Here is a 26880-nt window from a genome sequence, read left to right as displayed (position 1 = left end):
CCAGAGCGTCAGCGGCGTCATTAAAAACACATGTGGGAGGACACGCCCATGACAGACACAATGCGGAATCGAAGCGCCATGTTTCCTTCGAGGGAATATTTTCATTACGACACGGTTTTCCAGTCTCACCCATATAGACGATGTTCTATTTGAAACGGCTGAAACATTCAGAGGCGTAGATTATAACATGTGTAAGTATGCCGTCTTCTTGCTTGCCCGCCTGTGACATTTCAAGGCGGCGATTTGAAATTAGGAACTAAAATGTGGCTGATCACTATTGTCACACAATTCCCAAGAGGCTTTTTTCTACCATATTTTCTGGCAACATCCAGCCAAGAACTACGGTAGACGAAGCCAAGACAGGACAGACACCGTTGAAGTAAAAGTCTTAACCACTTGTCTATGCACGTGCGTCGAAGTCTGACTGAATGGCTACTGTATCTTTCATTCCAACCAAAAAAAGAGAACAAAGTAAACCAGAAATATATATATATATATATATATATATATATATATATATATAGACAGCGTGCCTGTGTTTGAAGGAGGGTCTTTGGAGGGAGAGTGAGTGGGGAAACGCGCCCCCCCCCAAAAAAAATCAAGCTCTCAAACTCCTTTCTTCAAATTTACATACTGCACCCTTTAAGTTCCAATAAGTAGTTACTGAACTTAAACAGACATACATTTTGCTGCATATAAAATCGTTTACCACAAAGTGAAATGTTTATTAACACTGAAAAGAACAGACAATATGCATGTGTGTAATACCACAGGGCATGTGTAAATTATTACCAAAATAAAGTATTTACAATCAATGTACAATTGTACTGGAACATTACGACAAAAGAAAGCAACACAGACATTTTAAACAACACAAGCAATCGCATGACCAGCTTTAAGGACAGCCAGCATGATGGAAGCAAGGCTCTGTACAAACATGTTAAAGTGAGAAACACATTCTGTATTCTGAAAGTATTCTGTACCTACCTCGGCCAGCGGTAGGGTCAACTCAAACTTCAATTCAGAACACGTGCATTTTTCTCTCCGCTTAAAAATTTCACAACTGCCTGATCTCAGCTGAGAACAATGAACATTCTGGAGAAAAAAAAAAACACCATGGTACTGCGCTCGCTTGATCAAGACAACTGTTCTGCCACATGAACTCAGAAAACCATCAGCATTTTCTTTATGGGAAATCTTGCACAATCAATACAAATATATTTTTAAAATCCATAGTGCCTAAAGGGTAAACACTTAAAAAAAAGCCATAAAGTTGCTTTTTTTTTAAAAAACACTTTATGTTGGCAGTTTGATAGACCCCATGATAAAATCCAAATTTGCATGACACAGCACACTTATTTTTCACACCTAAAAAAAGAGAAAACAAAAAAAGGAAGAAAAAAATAAACACTGAAACAGGTCTACTTCTCATGCATGTGACTAGATACACTTAAGATTTAATGTAGAGCACTGCACTGAAGAGATCATCTATAATTGAATCCCAACAACATTGTTGGCAGAATTGTGCAACAGCTGGTAAAAATCATAATAAATTCATTTAAATAAATAATCAATAAAAGACTTAAAACAAAAGCATACATTCTGTAAACAAACCATAAAATAAGAATAAATTATTTTTTAAAACAAAAAAACAAAAAGGCACACAAAATGGCAGAGAGAGGAGACCACCTGCACTAAGAATCCCAAATATAACCTGGTGGGGTACAGAGCAGAGGATCATGGGATGCTGCTCTGCTACAAACTGCTGATCCTGACCAAGGCGCGTAAACACACAGTCGCAAAGCAGGAGCGCAAATCTAGGACCAGTTCAGGTTTTTGATCTTTTAGCTTGAAATGGACAAAGACATGAACAAGCCCGCTTTTCAAATACGAGCATGGGGCTCCCTGTATCCCCTGAACAGGAGGTGGGGTGGGGGGGGGGGCTGGTCAGTGAGCACAGTAAATATGATGGCAGCAAAGTACATGGGGTTGTGTGAGACAGGAGTAAGGCTGACAAGCTTTATAACAGTCCCTACAACGGGGGCATCCGTTCTCAGTTGCAGTCCAGCTTCTTTTCCGCGATGCGCAGCAGCATCTCAGAGTATCTCTCCAGCAGAGCCACGGTCCTGTCGTCCTTCAGCTGGCGGCCGGGGGACTCCTCTGCTGACGGACAGGAAGCCTTTGGGGGAGGAGGGGGCGGGCCGCGCGTGCACACGCCGTCCAGCTCTCTCTGCACCGCGGCGAAGGCGTCTGTCAGGATGGCCCTCATCTGCAGTTGCTGCTCCGGGCTGTCCCCCGCAGAGCACAGCTGTGCCCAGAGCAAGCAGAACAAGGAAACACAACCAGGCTTTAGTGCATTCTGGGAAATGAAGTCATCTTTTGGAAATGCCAGTGCTGGCCTCCATCTAAAAACTCTAAAGTCACATCCATCCTTCCTTCACTTGACCCAAAGAGCGTGGTCTGGTGAAGGCAATATGGCAGACACCTCAAACGTACCCACTGCAGTAAAATGAAGCAGGGAAGGAGAATTTGAACACGCCCTTGGACTTGGCGATACAACCCATCTTGTCAATGACATCGAAGGCTGTGGGCTTAGATTCAAATCAATTTCTCCATCTAAGCTGACGTCTGGGGTGAGCGCTATGGTGTAAAACGGCTGATGTGCATCACCCAGGAGGGGGCTGAGCTTTGGTGGTGGAGGCAAGAAGTTCCAAGAACCACCCCTCCAACTATGAGATCATGAACAGCACTGCAGACATGGCATCCACATCACTCATCATCACTACTCTAACCATCAATCTGATACATGCTGTGGTCTCCAAGGATTCGTCCAATCAGAGTGTGAGGCCTGGTGCTCCCGTAAGTAAGGGCGTGGTACATGGCGGTGCCGGCGGCTCACCTTGCTGTACAGGCCAACCGCTCGGCGCATGGAGTGCTGCAGCTCGTTCACCACCCGCTTGCAGGTCTGCAGATTCAGCGTTTCGGTCCCTGCATCTGCATACACACAGACACACACAGACAGACAGATAGACGCACACACACACACACACAGACTGACGTTAGACATCACCTACAGCAGCAGGAATCAGTAGAGCATGCACTGGGGGCACAGCCCTGCAGTGGGCTGATAACCACACAGCCCTGCGAGCCTCACCAGCGTCACACAGATGTGAGATTCCAGGGACTGTGCTCTGCGGCTAACCCAATGGTCAGTCACTTCTGACCAATCACAATCCTGTGTGGACGGGGCTCCAGTTGTTGGCAGTGTATCGGGCCAACTCGACTTTTACAAAGAGGGTAATTTTTCAAAGAAATCAAAGGAAGACACACACACACACACACACACACACACTGTTGTACAGTATCAGTAAAGCACCGTACCCGTGTATGAGAAGCTGTGCTCTGTATCGGGGTGTCCGTACCTGTGTTAGAAGTCGGGCCCTGTATCGGTGTGTCTGCGCTGGGCAGTGTTTCTCCAGGGGAGGGGATGTGAGAACCAGAGATGGGGTTTGGGTGCTGCTCATCAGCAGGGGGCTCCCTGTAACCGAAGGCCCGGCCTGGTGCATCTGCTGGGGACTGCCCCCCACCGCTGGCAGCCTGCCTGGGCTGGGCGGGGCTCTGGGCCTGCGCCACACCCCTGGGCGCCAGGCTCTCCTCGATGCTGCTGATGTAGCTCCGCCCCTCCTTGCCCAGTGACCTCATCTCGGTGGGCGTGACCAGGGCGGAGGAGTGGAGCCCGCCCACCGTACGTCGGCGGGGCCTGAGGGGAGAGGGGGCGGGGCCTGGGCAGGAGGGCGTGGCCCTAGCGCGGTCTGGTCCGGAGAGGTCCAGGTGGAGGGCGGCTCGCGCGCTGTGATTGCCGGGGGGCGGAGCCTGGCTGACGGACACGTGGGGAGTGGATGCGGGGTTTGGGCAGGCCGATGGAGGGAGGTTCTCCTTGCAGTCCAGGTCCGCGGGCGGCGGCTCCTGGGCGGAGGGGGTCCTGGGACCGGCGCTTTTGGCGGGCTGCAGTTTGTCTGTCGGAGGGGCGATCAGGTTCTTGGCGCGCGAGCTGGCAGTGGTGCCCATGTAGCTCTGGCGGGACGGCCGGGCGAGGGGCGCTGGGTCCGGGCCGGGCAGGGGCGGTTTATGGGCACAGACTGAGGCACAACTCTGGGAGTTTGGCGGCTGAGCCTTCACTGCCACTTCTGGGGGGGGAAAAAAAAAGTTTTAAAAGGAGGGAAAATAAAAAATGACAGTACTGAATGAGCCCAGAGAGGCAGAAATTTCAAAAGATCAAAGATCATCTAAATTGTGCTCAAAGCCTGATAAAAACATGGCTGCCCTCTGACTGAAAGGACCAACACCACAGAACAGGTCTAAGCCAGTGAGATTCACAGAGAGAGGGACACGGATACAGTGAAATGAGGTCAGAGCCCCAGGACCCGATGTGCCGCCAGTGAAATCCGCCGTTTCAGTGTCACCCGTGCTCTTTACACATCCACCAGGCCCCACAACACACACCTCCCAGAATGCTTTTCAGCTGGAATGTGCCGATGGTTTTGCGGCTCTTCAGCGGCGGCTTGCGATGAAGAGTCCAGGTCGAGGAGCTTCTCCGCGCGGGTGGACGGGTTTCGACAGCTCGCGCTGCGTCGCCCAACGACAAGCCCCACCGTGAGATCACTTCCTGCTCCACTGCCGCCACGTTTGTTTTATTTTACCTTCATTAAACCAGGCAGGTCAACTGACAACTAAATTCTCTTCTGCACTGACCATCTGGACAGCGAAAGTGGGCGGGGAATGGAAGGGACTGTGTAGCCAATCAGATGGAGGATGCAGAGAGCCAGTTATTGTGGGAATTTGAGCAGGACACCAGGCAATACTGCTATTTGTTTGAAAATTGGCACAGGGACATTCAATGAGCACAGTGAGACAGAACGTGGGCTAAACAGCACCTCCTGCAGCGCAGTGTTCCTGTCACTATGCTGGGGGGCAGGTTTTCCCCAAGTCTGCCACCTAAGCACCAGGCTTAACTGCTGCACACACATTTAACACAGGCACACTTCAGGGCACCCACGGTATCCACACAGCGACCCACAATGCTCTGCTGCTCAAGTGCTTTTGGGAGGCGGGACTTACCGCTTTCGGCGCCTCCCTCCTGAGGATCTACAGAATCGTTAGACAGGGGTCCTGAGCAGACCTGCAAAGGAGGAAACACCCCCTGGTCAGTACACCCAAACACAGTGCTCTCGAGGAAACGGCACATGATCCATTCAGTCACATGGGACAAGCAAAGCCCAAAGCATGCTGGGATTTTAAAAACATTGCCTCCACCCCCGCAGACCTGGTGTGTTGCATGCTTTGCATTCGCCAATGCAGCATTTACTGCGCTGGAGCCCTACATTCCCCCCATACGGCATTTACTGCACTGCATGTAGAGGGTGCAGTGCTTTTTCATGGGTGTCTGTGTTGGGACGGTACCTCTGCCTGGGTGGGGCTGGTAGCACTGCTGCTGGGCTCCTCAGAGATGCAGGGGGGAAGGGCCGAGGGGCGAGGGGCCAGTCCGATCCCCACTCTGCAGGGGAGGAGAGAGGAGGATGCCCCAAAATTCAGGGTTAAAACATGGCTTCATAAAACCAGGCCCAAACTCCAGAAACAAACATACACGCAGGCAGGCAGACGGAGTGACAGACAGACAGTCCTTATGAAACAAGAACAGTGAGCAAACTACTGAGCAAGATCCCGATAAACAGGAAGCGAGAGAGACGGCTAAACTTGATCTTGAAGAACAGGAAGTGATGAGGCGACCTGTGGCGGGTCTGGAAGCGGGACAGGAAGCGGGTGGAGATGCTGAGGCGGGGGTTGAGGAAGAGGCTCTCAGCGGGCTGCTGCAGGTCCTGCAGGTCCGTGTCAAACTTCTCTGCAGAGGGGCGGAGAGGCGAGGAAGCGCATTCATTCTCATCGCCCATCGCTATCAGATTCGTTATAAGACCAGGGCAGGGTGACCACAAGGAGGCCAGAACCAGGGCTCAGACGGGTAATCATTAGAGCACACAATTTTAAATATCGATAAAATGTGCACAATGTAAATTATTTAGCTTCTCTCCTAATATAACAGTTTATCCTAAGTTAAGGAAAAATGTTCATGTCACTGAGAATTTTGTGAATAAATCTTGGTATTGTTAATTAGGAAAATGATGGAAAACATGTTGAGACCAATAATTTTTTTTTAAGGGAATTTTTCCACCCCCCTCAATTTTCAGCTCAGGAGTCACCCCAGTTTAATGAATACACTAAAGGAGCACAAAGATGAGGGAACCACTGTACATTCAGAATTTGACCAATATGCTGGAAGAAACTACTCTTAATAAACAATGCTAATGGTAAAAAAGCTAATTACTCAAGGGCACATAGGCTATGTATTTTAAAGGGGCACATATTTATAACAGCAGCATACACTAGAACAGTAAGCCCCTCCCCCCGTGACGGTATGGGCGGGGCACCCAACTGGGCGTACCATTGCTGGCGAGGCAGTCGGCCAGCGTATCGAAATGATGGCGCAGGAGCATCTCCGGCTCTTCCTCATCCTCTTCCTCCTCCAGCTCCAGCCCGGTGCTGCCCGTGGAGCTCACCTGACTGAGAGAGTCCGTATCTGTGGGGAGAGGAGGGGGGGGGGGGGGGTTAGAGCGAAAATTAGCCTCATAAAAGCTTTACGAGTAGCAAGAGCACTGTTATCAGCTGTAAACAGGTGTATGAGGCTTGCCCTCGTTTACATCATTCGCTTAGCAGAAGCTCTTATTCTGACTGAGAGTCTTTGCAGCGTTTACCCTACATTGCCTCATCTGTGGCACACCTCCATAACATCAGCGCAGCCACCATTAAATAAAAAGTAACTAACGGGATTTATTTAGGAAAGCCACGTTTGAGGATGTGCAGTCATGCAGTCAAGGTAGCGAAAGGTAGCTTTTCAGTGGTGACATTAATGCAGGATTCAGCCTTTTTAAATTTATTTTTAACACAGGTAAAAGAGCCAAAATGCAGGGGAAAATGCACGGTTCTATAAACTCAGAAACTCTGAGGTCTTAAATTAAAACAGAAAGCACTCCTTGGGTTGCTGTTAAAATATTATTAGCCTGCGTGGCAAAAATTCATCTTGATCAAAATGGCAAAACATTATTTGCAGCTTCTCATCCTACCAATCCCACCATTTCACCCCGCTTCTGTTAGAAGTGTCATAATGAAATTACGAACAACATACATTTATTGTTACTCTTGTGAGTTGGCATACTACGGCAGGTCCAAGATTGCCGTTTCAATTACACCATCAGCAGAGTGTCATGGCTACCGTTAGCCCAGCCGCCAATCAGCTGTAAGCTACAGGCTACAACATGTCACGCCATCACGGAGACACAGACACACTGCTCTTTGCATATAATCCATTTATACAGCTGGATATTTTCCAAGTACCTTGCCTAAAGTTACAATGGCAGCAGCCCACTTGGGTTTGGAAACAAAAACCAGAGATAGAAGCCCAGTTCCCTACTGGCTATGGTCCGGGGGGGAAGGTCTTACCTTCCTGGGGCTGGTCCCGATTGGATGCTTGGCTCTCAGCTGAGCCAACACAGAAGGCGCTGTCTGGGCTAAGCCCCTCCCCTTGTCCCGCCTCACACAGCTCCTTCACATCAAACTCACTGCTGAGAGATCATCATCAACCATCATCACCATTAGGCATTTTTACGTCAATAAATTATTTTACAGACTATTCATCAGTATTAATATTTCAAATCAATGTCTCTGGGCTTAGGCAATATCCATAAGAGTATTTCCTGGTGGAAAAACAACCCAGATATTAATTTGTAGGAGAGGAAAGGATAGAGGGGAGGGATTAGAGGAGAGAGGGGAGAGAGACAGAGCAAAGGAAAAGCCTTGATCGCAGCTTGTGTAGCCGTGACCTGACGTACCCATCCACGCCTGCAGGGAGCGCTGTGCTGTTGGCGGGGTACATGATGTAGTCGCTGGTTTCGGGTGAGTTCAGCGCAGCTGGGAACAGCTTCTCGCTGTCCGGCAGGGGCAGGAAGGCTGGCCTGGGTCGACCTGAGGGGAACGGACCCTGGGAGTCCTGAAACAGGAGGAACACGTGGAGAAGCGAAAGTTGAGGACAGAGAGTATCTCAGTGCACGCACAGTGCTGCAGCACCTGAAACACAGATCAGCGCTGCAACACCTGAAACACAGCTCAGCGCTGTAGCACCTGAAACACAGCTCAGCGCACGCACAGTGCTGCAGCACCTGAAACACAGCTCAGCACACGCACAGCTCTGCAGCACCTGAAACACAGCTCAGCGCACGCTCAGCGCTGCTGCACCTGAAACACAGCTCAGCGCACGCACAGCGCTGCAGCACCTGAAACACAGCTCAGTGCACGCACAGCTCTGCAGCACCTGAAACACAGCTCAGCGCACGCACAGCACTGCAGCACCTGAAACACAGCTCAGCGCACGCTCAGCGCTGCTGCACCTGAAACACAGCTCAGTGCACGCACAGCTTTGCAGCACCTGAAACACAGCTCAGCGCACGCTCAGCACTGCTGCACCTGAAACACAGCTCAGTGCACGCACAGCGCTGCAGCACCTGAAACACAGCTCAGCACACGCACAGCTCTGCAGCACCTGAAACACAGCTCAGCGCACACACAGCACTGCAGCACCTGAAACACAGCTCAGCGCACGCTCAGCGCTGCTGCACCTGAAACACAGCTCAGCGCAGCACCTGAAACACAGGCTGCAATCGCTCAGTGCTTCCCAGCCAGCACGTCCTCAGCCTCCCTCTATACTGACTCTGTTCCCTCAGCACCTCCCTATCCTTCTCTCCCATTCCCTACCTTCCTGCTGCTTCCTTGGGGGAGTGAGTGTGTGTGTGAGTGAGTGTGTGTGAGAGAGAGAGAGAGAGAGAGAGAGATAGTGTGTGTATTTGTGTAGGCACTACGGCTGCAGTGAAACACAGCAACACATCTCCTCCTGGGGCTCTCTGTGCTGGAGATCAGCTCTCTTAGCCTCTTCCATCACTACACTACATCACCAACACAAACACACACACCAACACACAAACACAGAGCTCACACTCAGCGTACAGTTCTCACACACACACACACACACACGCCCACCCGCACCTTCTCATCCACATCACTGACATCACTCTGACATCACTGCCCAATCATACTTCCACCAGAGATGATCTCAGACAGGAAGCTGCAGTTCATAAATGAGGCCAGGATGACTGTAGGACTTGACTGTGTTTTAGTGCCAAAAGCAGGGCTTCTCTGGGCCCTAATGGGGCTCATTTATGTGGAACCACAGTTCAGACACATTACTGTACATCAACAAAGCAGCACATCTATGGCAGTGCAATTAAAGGGACAAAATGAGCCGTTCAATTTTTTTAACACCATCAGGAGGACTTCAGAGTGAAACTGAGTTAAGAGGAAAGATGGGAGCATTCAGCTCAGTTTTCCATGGCTCTCAAAGACCTTAAAGCACCATGAGAAGGCAGGAGCAAAGCATCATGGGAGAATGCTGGTGACTGAGCCGCACACACTCACCTGCTTCTCCTCATCTTCCTCCTCCTCCTCCTCCTCATCCTCACCCAGCAGGCTGTCCAGACTCTGGGGGTGGAAGCGAGGGTCGTCCTCCTCTTCCTCGTCCTCCTCCTCCTGGCCTCCCTGGCTCCTGCGGGGGCTGGGCGAGAGGGGCAGCTGCAGGCTCCGGGTCTCCAGGACCGAGCGGATGGCCTGGGGGTCCGACTGCTCCGCCCAGCGACCCCGGGGCTGGTAGGGGCCCGTCTCCTTCTGCTCTGCGGGGTTAGGGGCGGCCCCAGCGGCTCCCTAAATCACAGCGAGTCAAACTGTCTATACAGGAGCCCAAGCATTTCCCTCAGGCATCCACCAACAGGAACATAGCACCCACCAGCACAGAGCCACAGAAACAGGGTTTACACAGAGGGGAAGGAGGTATATGGTGCAGGGGTACACTAAGCACTCTGGTAATTGGTACAGGGGTACACTAAGCACTCAGGTATTTTATTTTTTTGGGGACACTCACCAGTCTCCTGGCCCACATGGGCAGCTTGCCGTTGGTCTGCAGGAAGGTGGGGTCCAGCATTTCTGTAGCAGGAGAGACAGGCGGGATTAGACACAGACGGAGGTGGCGATGTGGAGATCTCATTCACGCAGTAAACCCTGCTGCTCACCCTCTACAGAGTCGTCCCTCGCCGGAGTTTTGGGGTTCTCCTCCGGGTCCTCCCTGCTCACCCCTCCTTCCTCTTCCTCCTCCTCCTCCTCCCCTGTCTGTGGGAGGACTGGGCGCGGCACTGTGATGTAGGTCTGCCTCCTGGAGAAACGAAACGAGAGGAAGAACGTTTATAAACCCGAAACGCCACCATGCGCAGACTCATTTTACCGTTCGCCATTCGAAGTTTAATTTATTCACTTCAATCAGGCAGGTCCACTAGGAACTCTACACTGGCCTCCTGGGAAATCTGAGTGCGGGAAAGGAAGGGGACCGTGCAGCCGGTCAGAAGCAGGCAGTGATCAGGCAGCCGGATGCAGAGGTGGTTTCTGTGGGGCTGGCACACTCCGGCGCAGTTTTGGTGGCGAGTGATCTTCAGCGGGGGAGCAGGCGGATCGGGGCCGTACCGTATCTGAGGGTTGTGTCCGGGGGCCCCGGCGGAGCCCTGAAGCCCCGCCCTCTGCCTGGTCTCAGCCAATCGCTTCCTCATGGAGTTGGTCATCTGCGAGTCCAGCCGCCACACGAACACGCAGCTGAGTCCATGAAAACAATGAGAACAAAGCTTTGAAAAACGCCACCCATTTCTCCTCAAACACGTGACACATCCCACACATTTCCATGTTAAATAGAGGGGGTTTCCTACAACAGAAACTAAGTCATTCCTGAATCACTTCCAGTTAATCATCCATTTTACCGAATGGGACAGCTGACATCATCCCTGGCAAAAATACTTCTGCAGCTCACCCTTCTAACCAGTAGGTGGCAACACTTTGGTTAAAATTCTCCAGCGCTTCTCAGGCAAATTACACATTACATTACATTACATTACAGGCATTTAGCAGACGCTCTTATCCAGAGCGACGTACAACAAGTGCATTAGTTCAAGGTGCAGAGGAGCAAAAGAAACACACAAGTCACCCTGTTTAAGGGCCATTTACTAAACAAATGTAAAACAAAGGATGTTTTAGCCACATAACTGTATTGCCAATGTGAGTCGCATTTAAGCCTGTAAAAGCACTTTACTAGGGCAAGGAGCTTGTTGCTACGCAGAAACAAAATTCATTTTTACTTCATAAAAACACAGCAGGGTGGGACTCTTGGCTATCAGTGCAGGATTTGAATGCTTTTCATTATAATTTGCATGTGAGAATAACAAGATACAAGGTTTAGGACAGCGTTTCCCAACCGGTGTGCCTCTGCTGAGGTCAGGTGTGCCGTGTGAAAAATCCTTAAAAAAAAATTTAAATGTTCAAATTAATTTAAAAAAAAAAAAAAAAAACCTAAATTAACAAATCCCATTCACAAAAGCCAAAATAAATGTCAATAAAATTCATATTGCTTAATTAAAACCCCAAAAGAACATTTAGGCCTACGTGCGGGCGTGTGTGGAGGGGGGCTGCGGGGTGTTTATTTTTTATGCTTTTGAGAGTGGTGTGCCATGAGATTCTGTAAATTTGGAAAGTGTGCCACGGAAGGAAAAAGGTTGGGAAACGCTGGTTTAGAACATGGTCATGTGAGAGTCAGACCCTCAGGGTGCGTGCGTACCTGTCTCCGGATACGGTGATGAGGTAACGGCAGTCCTGGCTGAATCTCATCCCGGTCACAATTTCTGGAGGAAGCAGAAAAAATATACACGCAGCACTGTAAGCAAACTCCAATTCCCATAATTCCCCAGCCAGAGTTGCAGTGGTAGATGGGAGCATGGGACAGAGAGAACTCACCAGAGTGCCCAAACAAGGTGGCCACGCACTCCCCAGACTCGTAGTCAAAGATGCAGATGTTCTTATCCGAGCAGCTGGTGGCGAGGTACATCCCTGAGGGGTCCATCCGAACCTGAACATATACACAATGGACACACCAATAGTCCCCTTAATCCCTTAATGTTTATTATTTACTTAATAATAAAAAGACTACACCTCGGCAGATGCTCTCAGCTGCAAATATAAGTAAAAAAGTAAGGCTAAGTAACAAAGTAAGGCTAATGCCTTCGCGAGAAAGACAGGAATATCAAATAACTATGGACAAACACGTGATGAACAGGTCCTTAAATCCTTTAAGGTCCTGATAAGCTGAAAACAGCCTTAGGCCCGAAACGTATCTTATGTAAGTATGTGAATGTAAATGACAATGCCAGACCAACGCACCGCAAACACAAGGCCTGGTTGTATGTATATGCTTAACGTGCGTTCACATGTCCCTGTGGAGCTAATAAACCCGAGTCCTCAGGGGGGTGATCCAGAACAGTGGGGAACAACAGACCGAGTGGAAGAAAGCACAAATGGAAGAAGACCGCTTCATCCTGTTCCTTCATCCTTCGTCCTGTCCGTGTTTGCGTACTGACGCAGGGCGTGTATGGGGCCTAAGGCTGTTTGAGCATAGCTCACGCCCCGGACCCTGTTGTTCGTAGAGAAACAGTAGCTCTCTCTCCTCTTCCTCACCTTCAGCAGTGTGCCGTCGTCACTCAGAGAGCCTTTAAAACTCCTCTTCATCTTCCCACTCCTCACATTGTACACTCTGCAACACGAGGGACACGTCAGCCTTTCACCCCAGTATTACCATCTAACTTTCTGTCCATTACAACAGGCAAAATATTTCTATGAACAACTGCACTGGTTCATTTTTTTATTTTGATTTCTTCACCATTTAGGGAGTAAGATCACAAACATGTGATTAGAATTTTCTTAACTGAACATTCTAATGCTGATGTAACAATCACTGCTGGTAACTGCAGGCAATGGAGCTTTAGAACACCGACTTAGAACATTGACCCTCTTCAAAAGGGTTAAATCTGAAACCTTGTTTGTGTGCACAGCTGTGACACAGGTGGCGCTTCCCAGTGAAAGTGCTGCCTGTTGCAACAAATGGCAGGAACAGCAATAGGCCCACTAATTTCCTTGAGAATGTATTTAAAATGAGATCAATCATGTTTTGGGCAGCTCTCATGGGTCTGGGCGGCGGAGGGGGCGAGGGTACCGGATGTTCCGGTCCTGGCAGGCGATGGCGGTATGGCTGCGCGTAGCGTCCAGGTCCATGTCGTACAGCGTGGTTTTCTCCACTACGTGGTGGGACCGTGAGAAGGACAGGCCGTCTGCGGACTGGAGGCAGACAGACAAACAGACACAAACAGGACGGTTAAACAGCACCAGTACACACAGATATGACTGACCTTCAGGCCTATTTTAATCCATGGCTTTTCATTGGCAGAGTTTGCTGTACATTTAAAACAGAGATAAACATGACAGCAGTACCGTGCTTCTCTAGTGAAGACCTTTAAGCCTTTAAGCCTGAATTCATTGCAGTTGACGGTACTGAGCACAGCCCTACAGACCCACCTCCTCAGCTGTGCGGAAGTAAATGCTCTTATCAGCTCCACAGCTCACCATGCGAACGTCTGGGCCCACACCTGCAGACACAAACACAGGTACAGCCTCTACACACACCTGCACAGACACAAACACAGGTACAGCCTCTACACACACCTGCACAGACACAAACACAGGTACAGCCTCTACACACACCTGCACAGACACAAACACAGGTACAGACTCTACACACACCTGCACAGACACAAAGAGGTACAGCCTCTACACACGCCTGCACAGACACAAACACAGGTACAGCCACTACACACACCAGCATAGACACAAACACAGGTACAGCCTCTACACACACCTGCACAGACACAAACACAGGTACAGCCTCTACACACAGCTGCACAGACACAAACACAGGTACAGTCTCTACACACACCTGCACAGACACAACCAAGATGCAGTCTCACTCAGTCCCAAGACACAACACTAGTGTCACACCATTCTGCAAGGAGAGGAAGGACGGGCAGGAGGAACTGACCGGTGAACTTGATGGCGGTGATGGAGGCGGAGTGGTCGTACACAGTCTGCTCCAGGCTGTACTCCCTCTCCATGTTGAAGATGTGAATGAGCCTGTCGCGGCTCGCTGAGGCCAGCAGACGCATTCCTGGGTAATCGCACAGACACCGCGTCAGCACGGACACACTACAGTCCCACTCACAAAGCTAGTCACACATACAACGCACCCACTCACAATGCTACAGACACACTTACAGCACTACACACCCACTCACATGCTACAGACACACTTACAACGCACCCACTCACATGCTACAGACACACACCTACAGCACTACACACCCACTCACACGCTACAGACACACTTACAGCACTACACACCCACTCACACGCTACAGACACACTTACACCACTGCTCCAGTCTTACCGGTCTCTGGGGGGGAAAACTCCAGACACAAGACCTCAGAGTCATGGGCCTCGATCTTCAGGAGCTCATCCATGAACTGCAGACCAAAGACACTGTGGGCACAGGAGAGAACACCGTTCGTGTGTGTTCGTAACACAAAAAAAACACGTGCATGCACACATGAACAAAACACATGGATCACACACGTGCACAAAATGCATAAATCACACGAATGCACAAAGAGCTTGGCATCATCTTCAAGTATACAAAAGAGACGTTAATGAAAAGGAACTTTCACAAGGGAATCATCTTAATCTGACGCCCAAACAATGGCACGCAAATACCAATGACACCAAAAGCATAACAAGGGGACACCGAGCCATTGAAGATCAGCCGAATAACCTGCAAGCAAACCTCTGTGAAACCATCTGAATTCACAGTATTGGACCATCCCAAATGAATAAGTTTCATTAAAGCAACATGGTCACTGGAGTGGTCTAGGTATTGGTCTTCGAGGAAAGCAGTGAGAGTTGCAGAAACGGTGCGATGCCAGATTTGGGTAAGAGGCAGGGTCTGTGCGCGACGGCGGTCTCACTGGAGGTTCCCGTTTCTGTCCCCTGCCGCCAGATGCTGGCCGTCCGGGCTGATCCCCAGAACTCGGATCCCGGACTTCACGTCCGCACCGCTGCCCTCTCCTGGCTCGCCCTCGCTCTGCAGGTGCTGCGTGTCTTTCCCCACATACACTATCTTCATCAGGTCCTGCTCCGGCACAAACAAACACACAAGCGCACACACACACACACACACACACACACACACACACACACACGCAAACACACGTGGGTACATGAGTGCACACGTGCATCAGACCAGAACAAGGACCCTGCATCAAAGTGTTGCTGTTTTTTAAATGACAATATTAGCACTGCTTGAATGACCTCTTGCGTTGACCTTCTGAAAACAAACATGAACATCTATTGAGGCAAATGACATAAGCATCAAATTCAGTACTTTCACCTGAAGGACTGACTGCCACGCTCAACGGATCTATAGGAAAAGGAGCCTGTTCCAATCTAGGTAGGGCTCATAATTACACACATGCATTTATACAATGAGAAGAACACATTTTCAGAAAGGGTTTTCAGAGTAAATCACTACTGAATAACACATAGCAGAAGATCAACATTCCTGGACTTTAAGCGCATTAATACTTTGGATTACAAACATGCCATGTGTCACCCGTAATGAGGAGAATTACTGCCATTTTAAAAATGTCCTCCCCAGGAAACAAGGGCAGCTGCTGCCAGATATTTTATTAATTGATTAATTAATTTTTAAAAAAGACACCTCACAGAGCTGCACACAGGCTTCTACCAGAACTAGCATGATGTATTTATTTTTCTTTTTTCTTGTTTTAAAATTCAGAGAGCTTAAAATCAAGTTAAATCGTGAGTAATCACACGGTTGAGGAGTGCAACAGGCCTAAATACATCATTTACATTTGGGGAAAATTAGTTTTGAACCAGTAGTGTGCATTTCTTTTAAAAAGCTTGGAATAAGAGCTTGAGAAGAGCCCCATAACCAGAACAATAAAGAACGCTGAACTCCTCTCGCTGACGGATTTGTAAAAATAACCAAACCCGGAAGTTTCATTTAAAGCTGCAGTCATGCTTACTTGGTACCAACCACAGAAACTGCATCTGTGGGAGAAATCCAGCACCAAGCACTGAGAAGGAGTGTTTGTTTTCAGTGGTTTACAACAACTTTAACCGTTTCCACACATAACTGACCCTTGTATTAAATGACTGGATTGTGATAAGACTTCTGCTACAGGAGATTGAGAGAGACCTAAAAGGTCATCAAGTTATGTTTAAGGAGCCACTGGGCAGCAGTTATTTTAGCAGGTGAAAGGTCACCCTCTTGTATCTCAAAGCTGCTCCTTTACTTGGAAATGTTGAGAGACTGCAAGATGTTATTTACATGAGTTGCTTAGCAGCCAGCTTACTCCGCAGCTTGTATTCGTACATACAATCCCTTGGACATTTACTAGGGCAATTCAGCTGCAGTTTCCTACACAAGGGTGCAACAGCAGTGCCTCATCTGGGAATCCGCCCGCCAACCTGCCTAGTTCCCAAACCACTATACTGCACTGCCAAACTACATGCATCACAACGAGCCGTGAAGGAAAAGCATAAAGCTTCATACACAGGGAAGACACCCCGTCATTAGCAACATTAACATTAAGAACAGCCAATATAGCTTCAAATACAGGCAAGACACCATGTCATTAACATTAAGAACAGCCAATATAGCTTCACATACAGGGCAGACACCATGTCATTGGCTACATTAGGATCACTGACAGCAAATATAGCCTAAAATACAGGGAAATACATGTTGTTAGCAACATCAGCATCAAGAGCATATACGGGCTGGACACTCCTACAGGAACCCCAGAGCGGTGCAAAGCGCAGCTCTTACTTGGCTGTAGAGGTTGCGGTGGCAGACGGAGGCGGGCCCCTGGTTTTGGGGGTCGCTTTGCCACAGCCGGATGGTGTTATCAGACGAGCAGGTGAGGAAGGAGCCGGGGGGCAGGCAGGGCACACACGGCTGCCCCAGATCAGGGTACGTCTGTAACAAGCGCAACATGCAGGTCACACACCGTCTAAAACCATCACTACGCCAATCGTTTTTAAAAGCTGCAAAAACAAAATAAATAAAATGAATAATTCATTTCTAAAGGCTGAAAGGAAAACTCAGGCTAAAACACTGACATTGTTAATAAATATGTAATAGCAATGTTAAATTGACCACAGGGTTTATTACTTGATTTTTGTAAAATATTTTATTTTATATACTTTATCACCTTTTCCAATTTTTCCACTTGCAATCCAGTCAGGCTTCTTCCGGGTCTGTGTCATTTTCCCACATTACCCAAATTACTGTCCCCACCCCCATTTGTGAGAAAGTTAGCTAAAAGGCTAAAAGCAAATTTGGAGATCGCGGTCACGTCCCCAATCCCCCATGAAGCCACGCTGTTGCATTCTGGACTATTGAGGCTGCTAGCATGGCAGAGCTCAGTATGTCCTCCTGATAAATTACTCTCAGTAGGAGTATTGCAGAAAGATGATCAGTTGATCAGTCCATTTTCACAAGTATTCAGAACAAAATTTTCTCTTTCGTACGACTACATTAAATTATCAAGGATCTGAAGGAGGGCTTTAACATTTCACTAGCAGCAAAGGTTAACGCTTTACCTCAAACATAAATAGAATTATTTATTTAGGTTTAATACAGAGAGTGTAACAGGGTTAAGGTCTACCAGTTTCTCCCTTTAGAGGGATATTTCACTTTGGTATAATGCATAATTCTGTGGAGCTTTTTCTATTGTATCTGCATAGCGTGAATACCAGCATCAGTTGTCCCTGTTCACCGTTCATCCCGGTTGTCCGGCCCCCAATTCACTCCCATTCATTTCAGGGACCTTGCCAAAATTAATAGCTTTAAAACAGGATAATAGATCAGAGAGTACCAATGCCAAACAGTCCCAGTTTTTGAGCTGATAAGCCGTTTTCAGGTTCCAAAACTGCCACTCACCTCCACGCTCCACACACAGCCGCTGTGATACAGGGCGGAGTACACCTTCCCCACGCTCCGGACGTCACGCACGTCCCACACGTATACACTGTGGTCATTGTACACACAGGTCAGCCAGCAGGTCACAGGGTCAAAGGTCAGGGCCACTGTGTCTGGATACTCTGCCTCTGGAGATGGCGATGGCGAAAACAGGTGACTACAGCAGAGAGAAAGGGAAAAATATATACGTACATTATACAGAATAGGCATTCTGAAATGATGCCTATTTCAATAGCTTAATGATACCATTTATTGCAGACTCTATGCCAAACAACATAGTAAACTATGTTCATTTGAAGTATGTTTTTGAAATAAAATATTCTCCTAATGAATTTTTCAGGGCTCAGAAAGGAGAGTAAACCATGAACATTTGTACAGAACCCACAGTGATGTGCACTGCGCGAGACGAGCTATATTTATTATGTCACAGCAGCAAGGCCAACAGTCAACATGCTGCCAGTTTCTTTAGACTCGCCAGATACTCCACTCCACATTCTTAACATTCAACACCCTGTCCCCCTACCTCGGAGGCAGAAACATTTCAGTCTACTTAATATTCAATAAGGGGGCGTGGCTAAGCACTTGAAACTCCCGTTGCCAATGGAAACCTGGCGTAGTTCAGAGGCGGCGAAGGACAGGAGGAAGGCAGGAGGCGAGTATCTGGCGAGCACAGAACCTGCGGCTCCGCCTCTGCTCAGTGTGAGTGATGCGGCGGCGGCTCCGCCCACCCCGGCTGGACTCCCTGCGTAATGTCCACCCCCAGCCTGTGGGGGCGGTGCAGGGTGGTGATGTAACGCAGGTCGTGGGGGCTGAAGACCCGCACGGTGCCCCCCGCGCAGCCGCAGAAGACGTAGTCCTTACTGACGGTCAGACAGCGGGCGGAGGGGGTCTGCAGGGGGGGGAGAGGACAGGCAGAGAGAGAAATACATTTACATTCAAACGCAAGTCACATTAAAGTTATTCACACGGCTCACATATATCAGGGACAATTCAATTCCTGGAGAGCCAGAGTGTAAGCAGGTTTGCTTCCACCGATTACCCTGGCTCAGTTAGCCTATTAAATCTGCACACCAACACAGGTTCCCTCATATATGAGACAACAGTAAAACATTTGCTAAAGGGACATAAACCCATTAATCACATTCACAAGTGATAGCTGTTCTTATCTAGAAATTTGGCTAAAATGTCAGAACTCACTTGTAAATGCCAGTAATGTAATGTAATGTTAGGGTTGGAGGGAAAACCTACAGGATGGCAGATCTCCAGAAAAGGGTTTGTAACCCCTGCTCTACACTGCTGCCCCAGAGGGGGCCTTTTCACAAAGCTGAAAGGGGCGAGTAAGGCTGCCGTTGCAGAAACTGAAACGGATGGAACGTAAACGGCAGAAGTGACCCCGCTTCGCGCGCGCGGATGCTAACCCTGAGGTCCACCCAGGCCTCCAGCATCCTGCGGCTGTTGAACTGGCACAGCAGGCCGGAGCTGGTGATGCAGTAGGTGCTGCCCGCCATGTTGCCCCAACCGCACGCCAAGCCGCAGAACATGCTGTTCCGCTGCTCCCCCAGCAACCCCGACCGGCCTATCAGAGGCACTGTGCTGTTCACCTGGGGGAGAGGCCAAAGAGAAACAGTCAAATCAGTCACATGGCAAGCTTTGCAGGCAGCACAATAAAAAAAAAACAGTGAAAAGGACAAGCGGGAACTCCACCAACCATAAAGCATATTGGTAACATCCAATAGAACAACAACAACAACAACAGAGATTGGTGGATATATTGCTGGGCACCCTGAGAGTACCCAGGAAGTAGTACTGGGCAATCACGTTTCATTAGTTGTTACCAACACACAGTGGCAGTTTTGGAACCAATACACCCCATGATGGGCGGAGGCCTTCTCAGTTTTATCCTAGTAAAGTGACATCACAGCTGTCTAGTTCCCGCTATATTTTCATAGACTGCGTTGTTGCTGTTCTCGTTTGTGTTAGTGTTAATCAGTTTAACCTTCAGGGTCCAAGTTGAACTATGCGGTTGTTCCCTGCACTTGGACCGGTACTTCTCTCTAGGGTTTTCAACATACTTGTTCCTGGTTATGGTTATACACTTTGTTGTACGTCGCTCTGGATAAGAGCGTCTGCCAAATGCCTGTAATGTAATGTAATGTAGTGTAATGCTATATGGCCTCGCTTGTAGGCGGCCCTTCGCTTTGAGCCGAAGGTCTGATGGTCTCTCACTCACCCGCCGCTCCTTGGACGCGTCCAGGTACCAGAACTTGACATGTCTGTTCCCCGCCGTGACGAAGTAGCTGTTGTCCTCTGAGAAGGACACCGACAGCACGCGGCTGGACACTTTGTTGGAGGCAATGACAGTCCCCTTCTGCAGGAGGGAGGGAAAGAGAGACAGACCTGTTAGCAGAACAATCAAACCCACTGTAAGCAAGGGGTCAGGCTCCAGTCCTGGAGGACCACAGGGCCTGCTGGAGTGCTGCTTCTTGGTGTTTCTATACCGACGAGACATCTAAGTCACAGCACTTCTGTTGCTAAGGGCTACAGCCCATCAGCTGATATAAAAGGTACATTTTAAAGCCTGAAGAGAAAGCAATAAAAATCTTTGAAAAAACATCCCATGTTTTATCAGTGAAAACTCGTATTATAATGTAGTGTCAACATCAGCAGAATCAACCCTGGAAAGTGTGCGGTAATGCAAAGTCAAAGAAAGCAGCAGTACATTGCTGTCAGTTACCGGTAGTGATTGTAACATCAGCATCAGAATGTTCTGTTAACAACTTTCTAACCACAAATGTGTGATCTCACAGCTTAAGCATCGAGCAGATGCTCCTATACAGAGCAACACTATTAATACGGACCCTGGCCACGCAGTGTGTCAGACCAGGAGTGCTGATGTCGGATCAGGTTGGCCTTTTGGGTCATACAGGAGAAGGGTTAGGATACAAGAGTGGAAACCCTGATCCCAGATCAGCACCCATACTCCGGGTGGCAGTGTAGTATAATGGCTAAGGGGTTGATCTTGTAACCTACAGGTCGGAGGTTCGATTCCCTGGTAAGACACTGCCGTTGTACCCTTGAGCAAGGTACTTAACCTGCATTGCTCCAGTATATATCCAGCTGTATCAATGGATGCAATGTCGCTCTGGATAAGAGGGTCTGCTAAATGCCTGCAATGTAATGTAATGTACTCCAATATTCTGAGACTGAGTCTGGTACTCACCCTCCACTCCCAGACGCTGACGGTCATGTCGTGCTGGTAACCCACGGAGACGATGTAGGTGCCGTTGGTGGAGAAGGCTACGCAGGCCACCCCGTACTTGTGGCACTGAACCTCCGCCGCCTGTGTCCTCTCCGCTACGTCCCACACGCGCACACAGGGCATGTGACCGCTCTGTCACACAAATACACAGACAGGCCCCAATCACAGACAGGCCCCAATCACAGACAGGTTACAGCAGAGGACAAGTAAACAGTTCTCCACTTTCCTCATCCTTGATTTCCCAGGTGAGCCACTGGGAAGTTAAGACAGTCTGGTCACCATGTACCACATTTCTGTGGTTGCCTCAGATTAAATCTCAACCAAAAACAGAAAGGGATGACAGAGCTTGTGATGAACCAAAGCGAAAGGCTTTCCATGAATCAGCCTGAGTCCAGACAGGGTTAGAGGAATGTAAACAATGGGCATCAGGAATGTGGGGCAGTAGCTTCCCCATGATACCATCAAAAAGACTAAAACTGATGGGAGGGGGTTCCAGGTTCAGGGCTCTGCTCTAGCATTTCACTCATCTCCCTTAAGGAGAAAAAGCATTTAACTAAACCAAAGTGAAGCATTTCACCATTTCACTAACTGAGAGCAAAACAGGAAAGCACAATGTAAGCTGTGCGTGTGATGACCCAAAGAGAAATGCTACCTGAGCCAGCTGAAGGCCCGTGGATCATAGTGGGTTATGGGGACATCAGCAATGCGTTACAGGGATTACAGCAGCAAAGGGTGGACCAACTATATTAATGCCCATAATTTTGGATGAGATGTTGGATGTCAGGTGTCCACATACTTTGGCCATGTAGTGTACCATGTATGCATCTGCTTATGGGTGAATGGCAGGGGCAAGGAAGTGGTATATACACCACATCTTCCACATTCACTTGCACTGGTATTTACACACCACATCTACTGCATACAGCACACTGGTATATACACACCACATCTCCCGTATTCACTTACACTGGTTTATACTCACCACATCTCCCACATTCCCTTACTCCGGTATATACACAACGCATCTACTGCATTCAGTACACTGGTATTTACACACCAGTTCTGGTAAATTTACTTGCACTGGTAAATATACACATCTTCTATATTCAATGATAAATACCATCACTCCCCAAGTCCCCATGCCCCCGCTATTCACCCATAAACAGACACACACTCAGGAATAATCACATAACCTCATACAGATACAGTAAGGTGACTCATGTTTTTTTTTGTTTTTTTTTTTTTAGCTCATGAACTTTCCAAGTGCTTACCTCACCAGTGACCAAGTATTTTCCATCTTGCGAGAATGCCAAGGCAGAAAAGGGTTTCCTGAGAAACAAATGGACAGAAGGGCTTAATGAGAGAGGGGTGCACTCAGTATTACATTTGGAAAACTATACTCAGCTGCTCAGTGAATTCCAAACTGTACATTTAAACAAGCTTTCCCCTCGATTCCCCTTCCCCGACCTCAAATGTACACAACTTCCTTAAAGGGTCGACTAAAATCGGCAGAACTCTCCCTCTAGTCCTCATTAGGGATATTAAACCCAAACAGTGTAAGTCCAGGCTGCTGTGGAACTGGCTGTGAGCTACTCTCTCAGGATATAAATCAACAGAGAGGGGACTTTAAACATGCAGTGGTCTCAACAGGACCCCCCCCCCCAAAAAAAAAATACCCCCACAGCCTCCAATTAGCAAGAAAATTCACCAGTGGGGCATAAAATAAAGATCTGAACCACAAACAGTCAAATTGACCAGGAGTATAATAAAGATGTGAACAGATTTGCTAAGCTGCATTACTGTTAGCCTCAAACATCCAACTTTTACTCAGTTTGTGCTGCTCAGCAATGACCACTGAGACACATTAGCTACCAATGGACCGGTGTGCCAGAACTGCGGAGAAAGAACGGAGTGAAACTGCACTCTGCAAGCAGACATTCATCACAGCGGCATTTCGTGTTTATTAAACAGCGTGCAGTTTACAGTAGGTTTCGCATCACATGGGCGGGAACTCGAACTCGAACCTGGAGGCGTTGAGAATGTGGCCCTGCTTGACTTTCCTGGGGTGAAGGATGACCACAACACACCTGAAAAACAAACATGAGTCACTGCGTGAAACAGACAGACAGACAGGCCACATTGGGTGTGTTTTGACTGCAATATAGCATAGAGATAAAAATAAACCATTTGTTTCCATTCTTTCTCTAGCCTACTGAGAAAGAGCAAAGAGCTTCTGTATTCCTGTGCTCAATAGCCGTCTGTGTTCACACTCCACCCAGCAGTCACACCCCAATCCCTTTCACAAAGAGTAACACAAGGAAAACAGTCTTTATGTAATCCATCCGTAGTTAAGCTTAAAATCGGCAGGGAAGTGAAGTGTTAACACATTATAGACTAACGGCTGAATTCCATTAGATTTTACACAAAATTCTTATTCAGTCCATTTATACAACCAGATAATTTACCAAAGCAATGCAGTATCTTAAAGGGTTCAATGACAGCACCCCATCTGGGAGTCACACCCACAACCTTTGAGTAACAAGCCCAGTTTCCATCCCTGATCATCCCATTCTCCCCTTTTCTTAACTACAGAAGCCTGTGGTAAGCAACAGCTGCTCCAAGGGCTTTAGAACATATCTTGAAATTTTAAATTATGTGGTCAAGTTTTCAGAAGATGCATCACACTGAAATGTTTTTGTCAACAGAAAGGAGTAGTGACTTCCAATGTTAAGAACAAGGAGCTGACATATAATATCTGGGGCTTCAACGGCAGTAGGGACTCACCCGGCTGGATATGCCACCAGTCCTGTGTTGGGGTCACAGGCTAAGCCACAGCTACTTGAAGTGGTGATCCCAAGAACTTTCTCCAGAACCACCTGGAACGTCAATCACAAGGCTCACCAAAGTCAAGAACTTGCTAAACTAACACAACTCCACTTCTGATTGGTCGTACATCGACCAAAACGCGAGCCATCATGAATTTAGCCGCACCAGAGACGCAAGAATCCTGAGGGCCGTATTGTCGCGTCTGACAGACGATGGCATGCCCGTTTGGCATCGCAGAACTGCACGCAGGCGACGGATGCGGCCGACACAACCCCGAAATACATGGGGAAACCCGAGCCGTGCACAGGCAGGAAGGGCCGGAGACTCACCCAACCTATCTGACGCCTGACACCCGTCTGTCATTTAACTACTGTTGAACATGGGAGTTTGGACTCATGGAAACCGGCGAGCTGTTAGTTTTTTCATCACGTTAGGTTAGATCTTACTTATTAAAACTTGAGCTATCTGCAGCCATACTGTCAGTTCTATTGCAAACGTTCTTACGACAACCACATATTGGTTAAGGGTTAACTATGTAAGCTACTGCAAAATAGAGCCTGTAAATTGATTAGACAGCTAACAATTAAGAACTAAAGTACCGACAACAAATGAGCAATGGTAGCTATCCAAGTTAGGGCCACATTGCTTTGCTAATACGGACTTGTTTGTCGAGTGAGTGAATACGAAGGGAGAAATATCAAACAGAGCACAACGTATATAAATTAGCTAGCGTTACAGTAGCTGACAGGACAACAATCCGGCCATTTAACTGCTTATCTACCTAACTAACATTAATGACAGCCGCAGTGTTAAACACCTAACGTTACTCCTAATGAAATTCTTTGGTGCTGCACACAGCAAATGTTAAAAAACATTTTTTTAGTAAATAACAGTGTAGTCGTAAATCAGCAACCTACTGTTAGACTAGAGGTCTATGCGAGTTAACGTTATTCCTCTTTTGTTTGTGGGTGACAGGGTCTGACAGCTTGGCAAGTTTGAGTTCAAATGGCCAAAGTGCTTAAGAGTTGGAAGCAGTCCGATCAATCCTTTCCAACCACCAAAACGAATGTAACTGGGAGCAGATAGCGGTAGCTTCGTCCTGTATCCAACTTAGCCAAATGACATCATACGGAACTTGAAAATAAATTATTTGTTATGGTCACGTAGTTAACACCCTGAATGCGAAACATACAGTGACATGCAAGAAAACACACTTAAATTACTAACTTGAAGTTATTTTTAAGTTTAATTTAATCAAGGGCCCAAGCTGGATAGCCTAACGGGCTAAGTTTGCAAGCGCTATCATCCATGAAGCTTTAATGTATAGGGCATGTGATGGTATCTTGATGTCGTATCGTTGTGATTTCTCGCGTCAAGACCATGATAGCCAATTTAGCGGAGACAAACTGGCAATTTATTAATAGCGGACTAAAATCGGAAAGTTAGCGAGCCAAACAAACTAAGCTTGAAGTGGCAGCGTTAACTTGGCTAAAGACGGTATGAAAAGCTCCTCACCCGGTTGTGGATATTCCGCCTCGGCTGACTGTGTCGAACTTTTTTCCGCAAATGCATGGCTGGAGGGACACTGATATTAACAGTTTTCTTAATTCTTGAACCAGAAGGGTTGGTATTTAAACCCCCATAGCACGGTCCTTCTGCCATGGTAAGAAGGAATAATTAGCCAAAGTATCGAACAGGGTAGTTATGTAACGTTCACAAAGTCCAAAGCGTGTAAAACTGTTGTTCACATCAAGTCTGTCTTCAATACTCGAAGCTATCTTAGTTGGTAGTTTCGCTCGCTAGCTAACGTTAGTCCCCATAATTGTCTAAATAGGCCTCATGACTGGACTACAAGATAAGTTTGTTTACTTTTCAGTGTTTTCATAAAGGACTGATCCATGCAACTCTCATATCCTTTTAAATGAGTAACAGTTTCGAGTCTCCTCGTCTCTCTCTTCTTGAACACTTTGGTAAAGTCACGCAAGTTCAGCTCAGCAACCGGAACTTATGACGCCCGTGTAACCGTTGGAGACGGCGGGAGACAGTTTTAAATTTACACCGCCTTCTCTGATTGCGCGATTCCTGCACGGGCAGAAACCAAGCCCCTCCTAGCTAAATCCGATTGGTAACTTCCCTGCCTGGTAGCCAATCTACTGAAATCGATGATTCGCCATAAACAGAAACCCCTCCTGCCTTAATTCGATTGGTTAGTTCCCTTGAGTGGAAGACATAATACAAATGTCAATTTCGCTACTGTAAGATAAATCAGTACACTGGAATTATTGACAGAAATATTCGAACTGTAATTGTTTAAAAAAATAGTTTTTCTGTATTTAAAAGTGTCTTTAATAATTTCTGCATTTTTGATGAGAAATGTAATGAAATATGTAATACCTGAAACATTATCGCCGACGGGATGTGCTGGCCAAATATCGTGCTGAATTTGCTTTACTCTAAACCAATGCAGTTCTGTATCTAATACTTAGTTCTCTCAGGGCTTTCAGTTACTTTGTTTTTATAGGCTAAGGTCATGGTTTTGAATGTGCTTTATTTACTTTAATAGAAATGAAAATGTATGGGTTAGGTAACCATAGAAAAATGCAAGATAGATTTGATATTGTTCTGAATCAATAAAGCAACATAATTAAATAATGCAGGTTCA

General features: G+C 47.7%; 1 protein-coding gene across 4 annotated transcripts; it reads right to left on the bottom strand.

Annotated features, from left to right (window-relative positions):
• Positions 1–696: 696 nt before the first annotated feature.
• Positions 697–26225, bottom strand: wdr62 (WD repeat domain 62). 4 transcript variants are annotated; one of them, XM_035385775.1, is made up of 33 exons: positions 26088–26225; positions 25734–25873; positions 24177–24268; positions 23417–23479; positions 22664–22721; positions 21354–21524; positions 20364–20501; positions 19552–19734; positions 18862–19022; positions 18095–18290; positions 16979–17128; positions 15093–15256; positions 14519–14610; positions 14114–14239; positions 13594–13664; positions 13235–13356; positions 12700–12775; positions 11983–12094; positions 11807–11870; positions 10669–10794; positions 10224–10363; positions 10076–10137; positions 9577–9858; positions 7941–8098; positions 7552–7670; positions 6497–6631; positions 5788–5899; positions 5461–5554; positions 5119–5179; positions 4504–4626; positions 3423–4187; positions 2900–2994; positions 697–2308 (listed from the first exon to the last, which is right to left on the bottom strand). In XM_035385775.1, exons 1-33 carry the CDS (start codon positions 26116–26118, stop codon positions 2054–2056), a joined length of 4737 nt encoding a protein of 1578 aa, XP_035241666.1. In that variant the 5' UTR covers positions 26119–26225; the 3' UTR covers positions 697–2053. The 4 variants fall into 4 exon arrangements, with proteins under 4 accessions (XP_035241666.1, XP_035241665.1, XP_035241667.1 ...); XM_035385774.1 differs by having other exon boundaries at positions 7552–7673; positions 26088–26224; XM_035385776.1 differs by having other exon boundaries at positions 7552–7673; positions 25734–26225.
• Between the last annotated feature and the right edge of the window lie 655 nt (positions 26226–26880).

Source organism: Anguilla anguilla, chromosome 12, assembly GCF_013347855.1.
Source record: "Anguilla anguilla isolate fAngAng1 chromosome 12, fAngAng1.pri, whole genome shotgun sequence".
NCBI classification, from domain to species: domain Eukaryota; kingdom Metazoa; phylum Chordata; class Actinopteri; order Anguilliformes; family Anguillidae; genus Anguilla; species Anguilla anguilla.
The sequence above is the reverse complement of the archived record's forward strand: the minus strand, read 5'-3'. Positions and strand labels throughout refer to the sequence as shown.